Source organism: Octodon degus, unplaced genomic scaffold (assembly GCF_000260255.1).
Source record: "Octodon degus isolate 3935 unplaced genomic scaffold, OctDeg1.0 scaffold00296, whole genome shotgun sequence".
In the NCBI taxonomy this organism is placed as follows: Eukaryota; Metazoa; Chordata; class Mammalia; order Rodentia; family Octodontidae; genus Octodon; species Octodon degus.
Genome location: NW_004524872.1, coordinates 773,113 through 788,908, shown reverse-complemented (window position 1 = coordinate 788,908; position 15,796 = coordinate 773,113). Strand labels below are relative to the sequence as shown.

At 54.3% G+C, this 15,796-nt stretch overlaps 1 protein-coding gene across 1 annotated transcript; it reads right to left on the bottom strand.

Moving 5' to 3' along the window:
* Positions 1-107: 107 nt before the first annotated feature.
* Ctsz (cathepsin Z) lies at positions 108-9,236 on the bottom strand. The gene is made up of 6 exons (XM_004647230.2): positions 9,006-9,236; positions 8,418-8,581; positions 4,034-4,213; positions 1,997-2,147; positions 1,282-1,447; positions 108-554 (listed from the first exon to the last, which is right to left on the bottom strand). The coding sequence occupies exons 1-6, from the start codon at positions 9,143-9,145 to the stop codon at positions 444-446; spliced, it is 912 nt and encodes a 303-aa protein (XP_004647287.1). The 5' UTR covers positions 9,146-9,236; the 3' UTR covers positions 108-443.
* Between the last annotated feature and the right edge of the window lie 6,560 nt (positions 9,237-15,796).

The following is a 15,796-nucleotide window of genomic DNA, read 5'->3' as shown; positions in this document are numbered from 1 at the left end:
GTATAGGTCCCAGTGTTACATTGTTGTTATAAATAAGGCACGTGGAGGTCCGATCCTTGAGTGAAGCCAGACACATTTTATTCATCATTGGCAACGCTGATTCTAAGGTGACATAGGAACTGTGATAAATCTGAGCCATTTTGTAAACCATGATTGGTAACATGAAATGCCAAGGAAACTGAAGAAAGTTGAGGCGCCACGTTTCCTGTTTCCAGGGTCCTTCTTCACCAGGTGGCTGGCGCAGCTGTTTGGAGCCAGAGCTGTGCTGTGCAGTGTTCTAAGACCCCCTGTTGTCACATGGTCTCTCAGGATGCCCTTTCAGCCAGGAAGCTGGCTTTTATGTGTTCAGTGCCAGGACTCTCCAGGGTCCAATCATTCTGGTCCTGCTAATGAGCCTAGTGCACGTGCCACATGCCTACCAAACTGCTTCAAGCGCATCCACCCTACACAATGGGGTCCCCAAATGCACAGGTCTCCTCGATGGCAAGGTTGTAGCTCGCGCCTTTCCCGTCCTTGTAGGTGCTGGTCACTATCCGCATCCAGCCTCTTTCACCCTGGAGAAGGAGAGCCAGTGTCAGCCCCTCTGCATGCAGCCTGCTGTACCCCCCCCCCGACCAGGCTCTGTGCTCGGCCTCTGCCCCTAGCCCGGCCCCACTGGACGTGTGTGTGGACACCCTACACAATGCCTGTCATCTTTCCTGTGACCCCTGTTTGGAAATACTCAACACCAGAGCCCTCTGTCCCAATAGCTAATTAATGTAACAAAACATGTTGACTCTTGACTTACCCACCTATTAATACGTCTGTAGGCATTTAAATTTTGGCATCTACCACTTTCCCCCATTTCATAATCAATTTCTGTGTCTAAAGCTATTAATGGTTCATATTAGGCTTTAAAAGTCAGAAGTGTGACATTTATCTCCCCTGGACTTCTGACCCAACTCAAAGTATTCTTGCAAAATGAATGTTACTTAGGAGACTCCAGAACTACAGAAGGCGTGAACTTCAAGGACAAGTCAGCCGATCCCACTGTGGCCCCTTTGGGGCTTGGTGGAGGCTGAGCAGAGTTTTGCCTGCTCACCTAAGGGCTGCAGCAGAACCACTGGAGGGAGTACTGAGGGCCAGGTGTGTGGCCAGATGCCCTACAACAAGCATGGGTGTAAGGAGGACCTGGCCCCATGTCCCTCCTGTGGGACATGGAGGCTGCGGTTCTCAGCCAGAAGTCAGCAGCCACGCATGAGAGAGGTAGACTTGTCTGCCCTGAGAGTGGGAATGTCTTACCCATGGTTCGCCCCACGAGTTCCGGACAATCCAGTACTCGGTGCCATCGCTGCTGACGCCCCACCCAACCACGGAAATGACGTGGTTGATGAAGGCATCCTCGTGGTACTCAGCATAGATGCCTCCGGTGTAGTTGGCCATCTTTTCTGTCGCCATTATACCGCAGCTGTGAACAAGCAGAATTCCCACTTAGCCCAAAGGAAGGGGGAGGTGTGAGAGCGACACAGCGCAGTGACCACACTCAAGAGCCCGTGGGGCCACGGTCCTCACTGCAGCTGGGTGCTTCTCACCTGCACGTTTCACACGATGCCTCGAGGGCAGCCCAGTGACCCAGCTTAGAGTGACTTCAGAGAAAACTGAAGTTCTTACCAGGGAAGGTACACAGGAGCTGTAGCTCGTGCCAAGAAAGTAAAACTGGCCAGAAGTGAAGTGAAAACGGGCTGGTGAGATGGCTCAGTGGTCTAAAGCATCTACTTAGAACAAGCTTAGCAAAGCACAGGGACCGTGGTTCAATCCCCCAGCACCACATGCCAGCCAGCCCCGCCCCCTGGTGGGCTGAGCTGGCCACATACACAAATACATAAATAAATAAATAAAATAAAATTTTTTTAAAAAAAGAAGTGAAGTGAAAACGACACACAGGTACCCACAGCTGCACGCAGGGCTTGCCACGGCCCCCTGGTGGCAGCTCGCACAGTGTGTGGGGTCTGCTCACCTGATCGGACCGTTCTTGTAGATCTCGGCCATCATCTTCTCTCTGCCCGAGAGGGAGCCGTAGTCACCCACTCTCCAGAGGGTATAGTTCTGGACGATGTGGCACACTTTGGTTTCCGTGCAGGTCCCACACTGGTTGAACTTGTCACACTCTAGGGGACAGCAGGAAGTCAGCCCTCCTCATTAACCTTTGAACAGCACACCCAGATCCTCTCTACTTTTCTAATTTAGCCTTCCATTCACTTGCTAATACCAGTCATCCTGTTAGCCGGTACTGTTTAGTTAGTTCACTCTTCTGTCAGCTGCAAAGGAGTTAGGAAAAGCCTTTCCCAAGCAAAGAAGAAAAGAAAGCAAAGAGTAGCACATAGTAGGCACTTTGAAGTTCTACCTGTCCTTTCTTTGGATGCTAGGAGGGCCTTTTCACAATGCTGTTGCTGAAAGTTGGGTGCAATTAAATCCTGAAAACAACATGCTTTGACTGCTGGCTAGTGAATACATTTGGTTAAAAAATATTTGTACTTTCTTGTTATTTTGGATTGAGAGGTAAAAAAAGGAAGAAAGAAAAGGAGGGAGAAAGGGAGGGAGAAGAAGGAGAGAAAAAGCACAGCCTGCATTGTGCAAAGCACCCCCAGACCTTCTCCACTTTGCAAATTTAGCCTCCCATTCCTTTGGCAGTACTGAATCATCTTGCTATAGGCTCGCCTGCTGTGTTCTGGACCCTGATCACTCTTTCCTCTGTCCGTCCAGCCTGCTCGGGCCCCGGCCTGTCTTCACTGTTACACAGTTACTACTTCTATTACAGTGATATATCGGCCCACGTCCTCTCCCGGGACCGTGACATCTGTGAGAATTACATTTTTGGTCTAATTCGTCCCTAAGACACTCAAGGCCCAGTGCCTAGCACAACTGGAAAGCAGTGGCTCTGTGGCTCTACTTGCTAACACAAAAACATCAGGCCAGAGTGTTTACTGCAAACAGGTTTCTCATGAGCCCTATCCACCTGTCTGGCTGGGTGGGCGTGGGATGGCCTGGCCTAGGCCGGAGTGGGAGGCAAGCGGCATGGACATGGCCCCGAGCCCACCTGATTCCATGGGGCAGTCTGCAGGCCTTCTCTGTGCCCTCCACTGATGGCACCCACACCACCACGTGCTGTGGTCAGCCCTGAGGGCTCTAAACGTCCACTGCACTGCTCTGGGGTTTATGACCTGCTGGGTTTCCTCAACCACACGAAGAACTTAGCCACTCCAGAGTTACTTCTAGAATGCAGCAGCACCCAGGAGGCAAGGTGAAGAAACCCCACAGGCACAGGCAGCAGTGAGCTGGCAGACGTGGCGCTGCAGCCGCCTCCACAGGCCCCTTCCACCCTGCCTCCCTGCTCCTGTCTCAGATGCCTTTCTGGCTCTAGCTGTGAGGGACAGCTGAGAGTCCAGCGGCTTCAAGCTGCCAATTAGGTTTGGGTCTGGGCTTCTCCTTTCCTTCAGTCTCCGAGGCAGCAGGCTCAACGGAATGTGCAACCACCGGGACTCCTGCCACCCATTCCTGGCCAGGGTCACTGGGACAGGAGCCGGGCCAATGCCGTGCTCCCCTTGGGCCTGCTGGCTTCCAGCTCCTTCAACTGCCCTCTGCACCCAGCCCCTGGAAAATGGATCCTGGTGTCCACAATGCCATACGCAACTCCCCCCGCTACGAAGTGCCTCTAAAGCTACCCAAATGCCAAATGTCAGCACTACACATCACATGCAGGCCCAACCACAGAGGACTCTTGGTCTGGTCCTTCCCAAGCCTGGAGGCTGCAGACAGAAGAGTGCCCTTCTGATGCCTCTCCATGCCAGTCTTTGGGGTTGGTTGCAACAGGGCCCCAGTGACCCACATTCAAGGTGGCCCAGGGCAAGACTGGACTTGCTCCTTAGAGCCTGAGTTCTCCGACCTTCCCTCCCCAGTGTCCCAGCCGTGCAGTAAAGAGCACAAGGCTGGGGCTTGGCCCGGGCTCACAGCCACCCTGTCCTTGGAGGAAGAAGCAAAGGGTTGGAGGACCTACCTTGGTCCTTGGCCTGGTAGTTGTTGCAGGTCTCATCGGGGATGCCATGCTCATGGGCGTACTTCCACACCAGCAAGTCGCTGCCCCCCTCGCAGCTGCCTGCATCACCACAGTCAATGACATGTTGCACTGACAGCAGGGCAGAAGGCCAGGCACCCTTCCTCTTGATATTGATGCGATCTGCAACGGTCAGCACCCTGGTCAGCGCCACCTGGGTCAGCACCCCACCCCCACCACTTCCCCTAATGACACTGGGCACCCATGGCAAGCCACAGGGACCTGCCCACTCTGCCCCCCTACCTCCATCCTCCAGCTCACACCCTCAGCCTCTGCGCACTGGAGGACGAGCCTGGCCCTTCCTGGGCCCTGTGGTTTCTGCCCGCACTACCTGGCTACACGTGCCAGCAGACAGGGCTACAAGAGGGTTCCCTAGAGGTAACAGCAGAGTGGCTGCTCCAGCCTTCTGGAAGCATCTCCTGCCAGGGCCATCTCAACTGTGCTCAGCGCTGGCAGGGCCCTTCTGTCCTCTCATTGATTCCCTCCCTCAGGTCCCCATGGCCATGGCCAGTAGCAAGGCCTGGCTGCCCAGTTTCAGGGCTGGCTCTCCATAGGTACTACCTCAGGCACCCATTCCCAACTGGACCAGTGACATGCAGTTATCCCCAGCTTTGTCCCCTGGCCAAGCCTCCAATCCAAGCACTTCCACCTTCCACATCTGGTTCATCAGCAGATTTTTTTTCTTTTCTTTTTTCTGGTACCTTGATTGAATTCAGGGCCTTACACATGCTAAGCAAGCAATATGCCCTTTGTAAAATAAAAAATAAAAAATTGTGATAGGGTTTTGCTAAGGTGTCCAGGCTGACCTCAGTCTTGCAGTCCTCCTGCCCCAGTCATCAGAGCAGCCAGAATGACAGGTGCAGTTGACAGAGTTCTCACACCTGCTGCACGCTGAAGCACCAGGTTCACAGTGGGGGAAGGCAGATGACATGCTACCTAGAGGGACGCACACCCATGGACCCCCAGCGGGAGGCCACTGAAATGGACAGAGTAAGAAGGGCCATGAGGGTGTTGCAGGCAGCCGAGTAGGATAGAAATATTACAGGCAGTCGGACAGGGCCAGGCCCCTCAAAGGAGACAGCACAGAAGAGGAGATGCCTTACAACTCTGGGAGGGACGGATGCTCCTGCTGTGAGCCAGACCTAAAGAGCAAACAAATGCTAACCTCCCTAAAGATTAGCATCCTGGATGGAACATTACCCTGAGAAAGCCAAAAAGAATCCTTATCTGGTGGCTCCTGTTTTACATTCACGCCCCATGGCTACAGGACTCCCTTCCCCATTTGGTCCAGGACTTAATCAATTTTACCTGAGCAATGGTGCTTGTAACCTCATTGGGTGCCCATAGTTTTGCCCCACCCCCACATCCACCTAAGCGAGTTCCCATTCTCTCCACCTTAGCCCCACATGGTTTTACACTATAAAAATCCTTGGAAGAGACAGCTTCCTGGAGAATCACCCATTCGGGTTCCCCTTCTGTCCCTCTCTCGGACAGGGCTTTCTTTCCCTCAATAAATATGTTCTGCTCATAACCTCCATTTGTTCCTAAAATTCATTCTTCGGTTTTAGAGAACACAAACTCGTGCAGGTCAGGTCAGGAGATCATTTTTCCCTGTCATTTGGAGGTTCCCTATATCATTTTGAGGTCACCCACCCGAGATCAGTTTTTCACCCAGTATCAAGGGAACACTTGGGAGAGAAGGCACCCAGTGAGCTGTGATCTGCACAGGTTGTCTAAGGGCGCATCACATCCATCCAAGGACGGCAGAGCCAGGAGAAGGGGTCAGGGGGCCCCTAGTGCGATGGTGCACACGTGATTGCAGCACTGGAGAGGCTGAGGCAGGAGGGTCACTGCAAGTCAAGGCCAGCCCAGGCTACAATGTCAGTTCAAGGGGGGGAAAAAAAAAGAGGCCCCTGGAATCCCCCTTGATATGAGCAGGATGAAGAAGCAAACCAGACTATGTAGGCTCGGGAAAGTCGCAGAAGATTTCCACCATTCATCTGAGTGAAACATGAGAAGTGGCAGTAGAAGGCACACCTGACTTGGGCTGCACAGGCCCATCCCAGCCATCTGAGACCAGACCAGCAAGCGCAGCCGCGAGGAGGCCCTGGAGAGACTCGGGGGGTACAGCAGGGCCAGGGCCTGTGGGCGATGTCTGAGCATCTGCTTGGAAGGTAGATCCCTAGGTACTGTCCCAGCTGTGGCAGGGACCCAGAGCAGAGAGTCTTTTACCCAAGAGCCAGCCAGGATGACAAGAAGGACTGGAGGGTGGTGGGAGTCGTGGCGGGAGGAGCCACTCGTACCCAGCGGGTTCTGGTTGGAGGTGGAAGAAGAGAAGATGCCCATGAAGGTGGACCTGGGAGCCTGAGGCTCAGGAGTCGGGCAATGACGGGGCGGAGGAGGCAAAGGCAATAGGAAGGGACAGCTGGGGAGGCGTCAGCGGGTGGGTGCGGGGTGGGGGGGTGGAGTACTGCTTTTGGGGGAGGGGCTGAGCACAGTTTACAGAAGCCCCGCCCCCTGGCCACAGGCGGAGCGCTAGAACGAGGCCAGAGAGGGCTGCAGGAGGGGGAGTCTGGAAGTGGGACATAGGGGGCTGGGTAGAGTCGAGGTACTTTTGCTGGAGGACCTTCCCGAGGCTGGAAGATGGGGCCCGTGGCAGGAAGGGTGGCCTCCATGCGGGGTGTGGCCACCTGATCCCTCTAGAAAGGAAAGAAGGAAAAGTCTAACCCCAGTGCTCCCTGGCGCGCAGATGGAAGTCCCCTTTGGCGGCTTCTATTTTCTTCGTGAAAGAGGAAACGCAGTCATTGGCTGCTACTGAATAAAATGTCAGAGTTTTAAGGAAAAAGAAGCTGCCTTCTGCCTGGAGGGGGATTCTATTCCCAAAATGTTAGGTGGACACATTGGGAGGGGACAAGGCACACAGGGCCTGCAGCCATCTCCTCCCTACACTGCATGCTCCCATAAAGGTGCATCATGCCCCCTGACTCCCTCCACAGGTCCAGGTGACACTGCTGTCCTTCTGCCATCCTCACCCAACTCCACTGAGGTTTTCACTCCCCCCAGTGCCAGCCCTGCCATGACTGGGTGTCTCTCGGACTTTGTCTGGACCCTCTGCCACCCACCTGCCACAGGCCCAGCACTGCCCCACTCCCACCCCCTGCTTGGTCTTCCAGACCCTGTCAGCAGGGTCTCAGAGCACCTGCCCCTTCCTCCTCCTTCCGGAGGCTCAGAAGTGATGCTCTGGTCCTCACAGCCTCTCGCCAGGCCCCAGAGAGACACAGCCAGGCCACCACCAGGAGACTCTGCCTCATGACAAGGCTGGAGCTGCTCTGCTCTGGGATACGGGCCCCAGCCCCAGGCAGGGGCCCTCACCCCGACGCCAGACCCTCGGTTCCTGAGCTTGCACCCCTGCTGTTGCTCGCTCCGTGGCCAAGTCTCCTTCTCTTCCCTACAGACTCAGTTTCCTTGTCTGCTAAGCTCCATCGAGGCAGCTAAGGGGTTTAAAGGCTGCAAACAGGACTTCCTGCCCCAGAGCCCTAATCGGCAGCAGCAGCAGCCTCTGTATAGCTGCTAATTCTTGCAACACAGGCCACACCTACAACGGGCCTGGCCTGAGATACCAGACCAGGTGAAGAGAGAGCACAGCCTCTCCCCCCACCCCATCCCTGAATCCTGGGACAGCCACGAGGACTCCGCCCACACACTCTGGCAGCCTGGGGCTCCTGGGCTTTGGCCTTCTCTCCCAGGCCAGGGCACAGCAGCTCTCAGGAGGTTGTGGCCTCCAGATTCCCCCTCTTTCCTGCCCCCACTGCCAGCAGATCAAGGTCCAGACAAAAATACTGAACAGAATGGGGACAGTGACGGCTAAGGCTGGAGCCACACACTGCAGGTTACTGAAGCCCCAGGCTGTACTGGCCTCAACTCTTAACTGCAGCAGCGAAGCACTTTCACTTCCTTACCCCAAGTGAGGGCTCAGTGATTTGCATTTCTGGTTCCATCCCAATGGCTGAAATCACAAGATCTGGCAGAGGGAGGGCAACCAGGAAGCCCCTTGTCCTTGAGTTTCAGTCCCATTCTTGCCTGTCCTTGTCTTATCAGGCAAGACCACAAAGGAGACTCTCAAGAATTCTCAGCTGTGTTCCTTTGGCAGATGGCCAAGGCCCAGGGTGAGCCCTGGCAGAGACTCGCAGGCCCCTGGCCCCTCAGGGTGGTGGCTGAGGTGCTGCCATAGAGCCTGCCAGGGTAGGCCTCTGTGGCCACAATCAGTTGCTCATAGCACCCATGTGGAGCAGGACCCCTCATGAGGCCCTGGGCTCAGGTCACCCACCTGCCATGGCACTAGTGCTGCCGTGGGCCCAGCAGGAGCCACAGTACTGGGGGATGTGCTGGTTCCTGGTGACACTGGCATAATTGACACCATCCAGACTGCGCCAGTCCCAGGTCTTGGGAAGATCCAGTGGGGACAGGTATTCATGAGGCCGGGGATATGTCCTGGGAAGAGACGGATACCTTCAAAATCAACGCTGGGGTCCCTGAGGCCACTGGGACCCTCCACGAGGGCCAAAGCTCTCCTTCCTTCCCCAAGTGTGGGAGTGTGGCCTCCGGCAGCCCCTCATACCAGCACTCCCTGCATTCTTAGAATGGGGAATGCATTCTAAGGAGAGGGCCGAAGTGCTTCCTCAGCAGGGTAAGGCTCAGGGGCAAGACCCACGGGCCAGAGAGGTGGGGCCAGCCTAGCTCCCCCAGGACGTGAAGAGTGACCCCTAAACGGGGGCATGGCATGTGACCTTGGAAGGTCTAGGCAGGCAGGCTCCTTGGCTCCTGGAACCCCAAGGAGAAAAGTCCCCCAATGGTGGGAGTGCGTACCCAGCCCCAGGAATGGGCCTTCCCCTCCCCAGGCTTGGCCTCGGCCCACCTGTGTTGCAACAGCGACAGCTGATCCCCTCGCAGGGGCCGATAGCAAGTCTGGCCCCGGCGGAAGTGGAGGCTGGCCTGCGCCGCACCCGCCAGCAGCGCGAGCAGCAACATCAGCCGCACAGGCCCGCACCGCGCCATGCTCCGGCTCAAAGTGAACCCAGTGTGCCCAGGCCCAGGTCGGTCCCGCGCCGCACTGGCCCGCGGCCCTTAAGGTGGCGCCCAGACACTCCCTCAGGGCGGGGCTGTCCCGCTCCACTGCCCCGCCCTGCCCGCCACGTGACCGGCCGGACACCACTCCCGCCCCCACCCGGGTCACGCGCGAGGTCGCCAGCGGAGTCCCGGCCCAGGGGTGTAGGGATGCATGCTCCTCCGCATCCTCTCCCGGTCCGGCTGCCCAGGGAGTGCGGCCTGGGGATGCCTGAGGTCTAGGGGTGGGGAACTTCGTCCCGCAGATTAGGCCCCCGTCTGGCTTTCTGAACCCCATTTCCCTAAGGCCCCCCAGCCCTTCTTTGGGAGCGACCCCCAGCTCTCCAGAGAAAGAAGCCAGAGCCTGCTAGAAACCGCCAAAGGGAAATTTCACTTGGCCATGAGTTTGCATTTCAACTTCCAGGGATGCTTGGAAAAATGTCCTGCTCACCACAGGCAGGCATCCGTGCCAAATGCGGAACCAAAAGCAGAAGCGGGACCCTGAAGACTGCGTTTCACAACTGAGGAGTTTTTCCCTCCCTCCTGCCCAGCCCACAGTGACTTCCTCCGCCTTGTTAGACAAGGGCCCAGGCATCTTATTCCAGGGTGGACCCCTTCGGTGAGGGCTCAGCCGTGAACCCCGTGCCAGGTCCTCAACTGTCCTCTGCTGTACCACCAAAAGTCATAGTGGCTGTCTTCTGCCTGCCAGCTGCTTCCAAGACCACAAATCCCAGCAAAACCGGGAGGCACTTCTGTCACCTGTCACCATTATGACTGAGAGGAAGCCAGTAGTCCGGTGAGAGTAGAGCGCGGCCTAAGAGGCAAAAGCCGAACCGGTCTCACAGCCTAGAGGTTTCTAGTTTTTGTCTCCAAAAATGGTCACTGCAGCAAAGTGTGAATGTAGGCCTCTCTGTGTTGCATTTTTTATCCTGGGAAGCTGGTCATGATAACCCTTTGTCTGAGCCAGCCCTGAGCAGGCGGAGTGGGTCAGGATCCTTGGGGACACCAGGAAAGCTGCTCAGCTGGGGTGTGGGGACACCTGGCCTCCCAGTGGGATTCCTCCTACCAGTCCTCAGCCTCAAAGCCCTGCCTTTCACTCGAGGAGTCCGAGGAGGGGCCAGGATCTGCCAGTTTGTTCCTCTGTGGCCTTTCTAGGCTCCAGGTCGCCAGGACCCTGTCATTCATAAGAGGAAGAAAGCCAGTGCCAGTGTCTGTGTGGTATCACCCAGAACGGCGCTGCTGAGGGGATACACTCTTTGTTTCCACTAAAGACAAAGCAAGGTCCTGTTCAAGAGGTTGAACAGGTGGTCAGCACATTCAAGGAACGCCTGAGGTTCAATCCTCAGAGCTATGTTAAAAAAAGAAAAAAAAAAAAAAGAGCAATAAACAGCTAAAAACTTACTATAGGTGGGGTGGCAGCGAGCCCCCCAGTACCCAGAGACTGCTGGGACCTGGACAGTGCAAAGTTCAACCACACTTTCTACAGTTTGGGAGGCAGGGGCCCTAGAGAGAGGACTTGCACTGGACTTAGCCTCCAACATCCGGGCTGTGACGTCCAGGCCACTCATCCCTCATGGGAAAATGCAGCCGGGTTGTAAGATCTTCACCTTCATGTGGTACTGGCAGACCTGAGGATGCCTGTGGGTTCTTAGAGCAGGTCTTCTTCCCATGGAAGGTCTGTGACAGGCACAGGTTGCGACAGGGACATGTGACCCCAGGGCTCCACACTAATGGCCCTGTACCAGTTACTGGGGGAATGGGCGGAGTCACCATGTCCTGGGCCCTGCTCATCATGTATCGATGGCCTGGTGATAGCGTTAGTCTTACCTGCTTGACCGCGGGGGTCAGGAAGAACAAATAACATTCACAATGCTGCTGCCTGAGTTCAGAAGTCACAAGGCTTTACCTGGGGACTCTCAGTGCACAGGGTTAGGGCTGAGAAAGACGAGGAGCCAGATACCTTCACTGGGAGAAAAACTGCCTCTTTAATAAGTGGTATTGGGACAACTGGCTTTCCACATGCCAAAGACTGAGACCACAGCTCTTGTCATACTCTAAACCTAGGTCAGAATGGGTGGAAGACAGGCTGGGAAGATAGCTCACCTAAGTGCCTGCCTGGCAAGTGCAAGGACCCAAGTTTGAGCCCTGGTACCGAAGGCTGTGCTGGCCCTGGATGTGTTGGCACGTGCCTCTAACCAGGAGGCTCACTATGAGTCTGAGCTGTGTAGCAAGGCGCTATCACAGATATAAATTAATTAATTAATTAAAATATCTAAATATTAAAACAGAAACACAAAATCTGCTGGAAGATCGAATAGGTGAAACTCTTGGACATGTAAGTATAGATATAGACTTTATGAATAAAACCTTGATCACACAGGAACTAGTACCAAACCCCCCCCCACTGGGATTTTATTAAAATCTTTCAAGAGACTGGGTGTGGTGGCACGCACCTCGAATCCCAGCTCTTGGGAGGCTGTAAACAGGCAGATCACTGTGAGTCCGATGTAATAGTGAGAGCGTAAACACCCTGTATATCCTTCCCTAAAATACAAAAAAAAAAAAAAAAAAGCTTTCGAGCAGAGAAAACAAACAAAGAAGGAAAACAAAACAACACAGTGAACAGACAACCCACAGTGGGAAAAATTTTCACCGATGATTTCCTCAAAGGACTAATATCTAGAATATATAAAAAACTCAAAAACTCAGATTCTCCAAATTTAAAGGCCCAATGTAAAAATGGGCATCTGAAATGAACAGGCCCTTCTCAGATGAAGAAGCAAAAATAGCAAATGAATATATAAAAAGAATGGTCAACAATAGTGGCCACTGGAGAAATGCAAATTAAAACAACACAGAGTTTCCATCTCGCTCCAGAAAGAACAGCTACCATCAAGAAATCAAACAAGTTCTTGGGGGGTTGCGGGGTGGAAGGAGCCCTTCTCTACTGTTGGTGGGAGTGCAGACTGGTGCAACCACTATGGAAATTAGTGTAGAGATTTCTCAAAAAACTAAAACTAGAGGTTCCAGATATATGTGCACCCATGTTTAGAGAAGCACTATTTTTATAGCTAAATCTTAAACTAGTCCACATGCTCATCAACAGATAAATGGATAAAAATGTGATTTTTATATACAATGGAATACTACTCTGCCACAAAGAAGGATAAACTGGAGACATTTCTAGGTAAATGGATGCACCTTGAGGCCATACTCTTGAGTGAACTAAATTGGACACACATTTAAATAACATGTTCACTCTTATGTGAGAAATTGGTCAACAAGGGCCATAGTGCATAACAAATACTGGGAAGTAAAGGGGAAGTGTACATCATGGGAAAGGGAACAAGGGAGGAGGAAGGGATAGGAACAGCAGAAGAAAAAGAGAACAGAAAGCAAAAAAATGAACACAGTTCTTGTAAATGGGGAGTGGTTGAAAAGAGAGGGAGGGGATAGGAAAGAAAGGAGAATCAAAATATATGATGGGGGCCCAGGGAGATGACTCAGTAGAATAAGTGCTTCCCTGGCAAACGCAAGGGCCTGAGTTCAATCCCTGTTTCCGCCAAAAAAAAAAAAAAAAAGATATATGATGTACAGGTACAAACTCCCTGGAACTAATGTGATCGTTATGTATCAAAAGTGTACCAATCAAATTAATTTTTAAGAATTTCCAGGTTGTGACCCACTAGAGTTTTCCTAACACAGAAGTCAGAAAGCGCTAGAGGGACAAGTCCTTGGAGGGAGAGAGGGAGCCTGCCCTTTGTGTCCATGGCAGGGAGATTTGCCATGACTCCCTGTGTGCATCAGACACAGCCAGGCCAGGTGCACCCAGGGCTCTTGTCCTCCCAGCCGGATGCCGTGTGAGTGGACGTGTGTCCACCTCGAGGAGCTGTCCAAATGCACCATGGGGAGATGCTAAAACTGTTCAGGAGGGACCTGTTCAGAAAGGTTCCTACATGTGTTCTGCCCCAGGGTCATCCATCAACCCACCAGACTTGAATTTCACCCAAGAGCTGCTGCTGGTGACAGAGTAAGCAGGTTGCTGGACCCATGGGAGAGGTGGCTCGGTATCTGGAGAGCCCATCACATGGGCCACTTTGTGAGATCCAGTGCTGCAGGAGAGGTTGATTTCTGCTCAAGCAGACTCACTTACCTGGCAGCCTGGGGACCCCTGGAAGTCTTAAAGGTGTGTGCCCTCCTGACGCTACTCGGGGGCCAGTGAGGTAACTTTGTAGGTCCTGACTCAGCTCCTCCTCGGGGCCTGGAACCGAAGCAGTTCAGGGCAGGGCCGAGATCTCTGCCTACCTCAGAGGCCCCATTTGCTGAGGCGTTGCTTTCGGCAGCTGTTTTATACGCAGTGTGCGCCTCCGCTGTCCGGCCTGGCAGATCAGAGCAGTATGGGAGTTGAGCATCTTCCTGTAAACCATCATAAAGCTCTTTGCCCGAGAAGCTGGCCAGCTGCCTTGAGCTCTTCTCTTTGGAAGTAACTGAGTCATCCCTGTTTCTGGTGGAGCACAGCGGAGCCAGCGACGTTTCAGAGGACTCTGCGGTCTCCTTTGATCCTTGGCCCAGCCCCGTGGGGGGCGGTGGATGCATTCGCCCCATTTCACAGTTGGGAAAACATCGGAGAGAGCTGGACCTAGCACGAGGCTCCTGGAAACAGATCTGAACCTAATCCTTTCTTATTGTATTTTAATTTCTTTGGGTATCCCATTAAGTCTCTTGGCAAATGTGTGATCCAAGGCCACACACACAAAAGCCTATTCATTTCTAAAAATAAAGTTGGCTTTTCTTTCTCTCCTAAAGAGCAGCACGTGTATTCTATGGTCAGGTCAGGGCCAGCCAACCTGCCCAACCCGAGGGCAAGGATGCTGGTGAGAGGCCTTCACACATCCTTTGCTGTGCGGTGGCCTCCAAATCTCTTCTCTCCTTCCTTCACGTCCTGTCAGGTCGCCCAGCTCCCGCCCTGCAAGAGGCAGACATTTCCTATTATTCCACATTCCTGAGCGGAGCCACATCCTGGATACAGTTTGTTTTGATGGCTGTGGACAGTGTTCGGTAGGCTGCTTGGTTTTACAGGGCACGGTGGTTTCCTCACCAGCTGCCCAACCCCCCTTTACCCTGGAGTCAATGGCCAGGAGCCCACGCCAGCTCCCGGGTGCCTGGGCAGAGAAGGCCTTTGGCCTTCCGATGGAGGGCTCAGGTCTGCAGTTGACCTGCCACCTGGGCGCACCAGGGCTCACTGTCCCCTGGGGGCCCCACCACAAGGTTAGTGTCATAACTGTCCCCTCAGGAACACACTGACTGGGACGTGGCTTGCAGCGCACCTATGAACTTGCTCCTGCTGTGTTCCTAAGAGTGCCCCATAATTTTCCGGGTTGAAGTGTTGGCCCTGGCACCTATCTGTGGAGTACCTCAAGGGCGCCAGACTTCTGTTTTCAGCTCTGGAGATCCCGCAACAGAACAGGGTCCCTGACTGTTCATGAGGAGCTCACGTTCTGCTGAAGGAACTTGTAAAGGAGCCCAGGACATTAAGAGTGCATGGAGCTGGGGAAACGGGTAGTCCTAGTGACTGGGGGCCTCTGACAGTGTGGTTCAGACGGTTCTCTTTAGCAGCCTTGGACTTGGTGCTGAGTGATGAGGCCACAGGCGTGGACTGTGTGGAAGGAATAGGGTAGGCCCTGGCCTGGGTGCGGGAGCACTCCGGAAGGCGTGACGAGCTGCGGGGAGTCTCTGGGGAGCTGTCGGGGCCCACCTGCCACTCTTCCCCTCACAGGTGGTTCCTTCCCTCTCCATAGGTCCCTCCTCTGGGTCCTGCTGTCCTGGCTTCCCATTTCGTCTTAGGTGGTGAAGGTCTCAGGGGCCTCAAAGAGCTTTCCATTCTACCCTGGCTGATGCTCACTTCAGGAGAGTGAAGGGCGAGAACTCATTTGTGTTCTCTCTGGCAGTTTGGGACTGGCTGGCTCCAGAGGAGCTGGGCCTGGTGGTTTACTGGGGGCTCTGGAGGGAGAGCGGGTGGAGGTAGAGGAGGAGTACTACTGGCAAGGCATGGAGAAGCCAGCAAGGGGACGGGAGGCTCGCCGTGAGCACTGGAGGGTCATCCTGCCTCTTGACACCTCCGACTGGGCCCCCCTTGGAGGTTCCTGACACTTGCCACCATGCAGAGTCTGAGCTTCTACAAGGCACAGAGAACCTCTCTCAGCTTCAAGGTGGTGGTGTGGGGTGCAGGTGCAGGCCACAGCGTGCTCGAGAGGAGACGCAGTGAGATGGAAATCTGGTGCCCTCAAGCCCCTCCACGCCCCTGGGGGAGAGTCCGTGCTTTCACTTTGCCGAGGTCTTCCAGTCCCTGAAACAGGGCTCGGCTAATCTTTGTTGGACAAAGAGACTCATGCAACAGAGTTCTTGGACAAATACAGGGTTTGGAGAAGTATGTTTGTTTGCTTTTGGCCCCAGGTGCCCGCAGTATTATGCTTATCTCTGTTCCCAGAACCTCGCTTATCGGTAGCTGCGCACCTGGGGAGATGGGAAGATGCAGCTGACCCATCAGCAGCAGGGGCACAGCAGTGTGGGGCGTGTGTGTGCGTGCGTGTGTGTGTGTGTGTG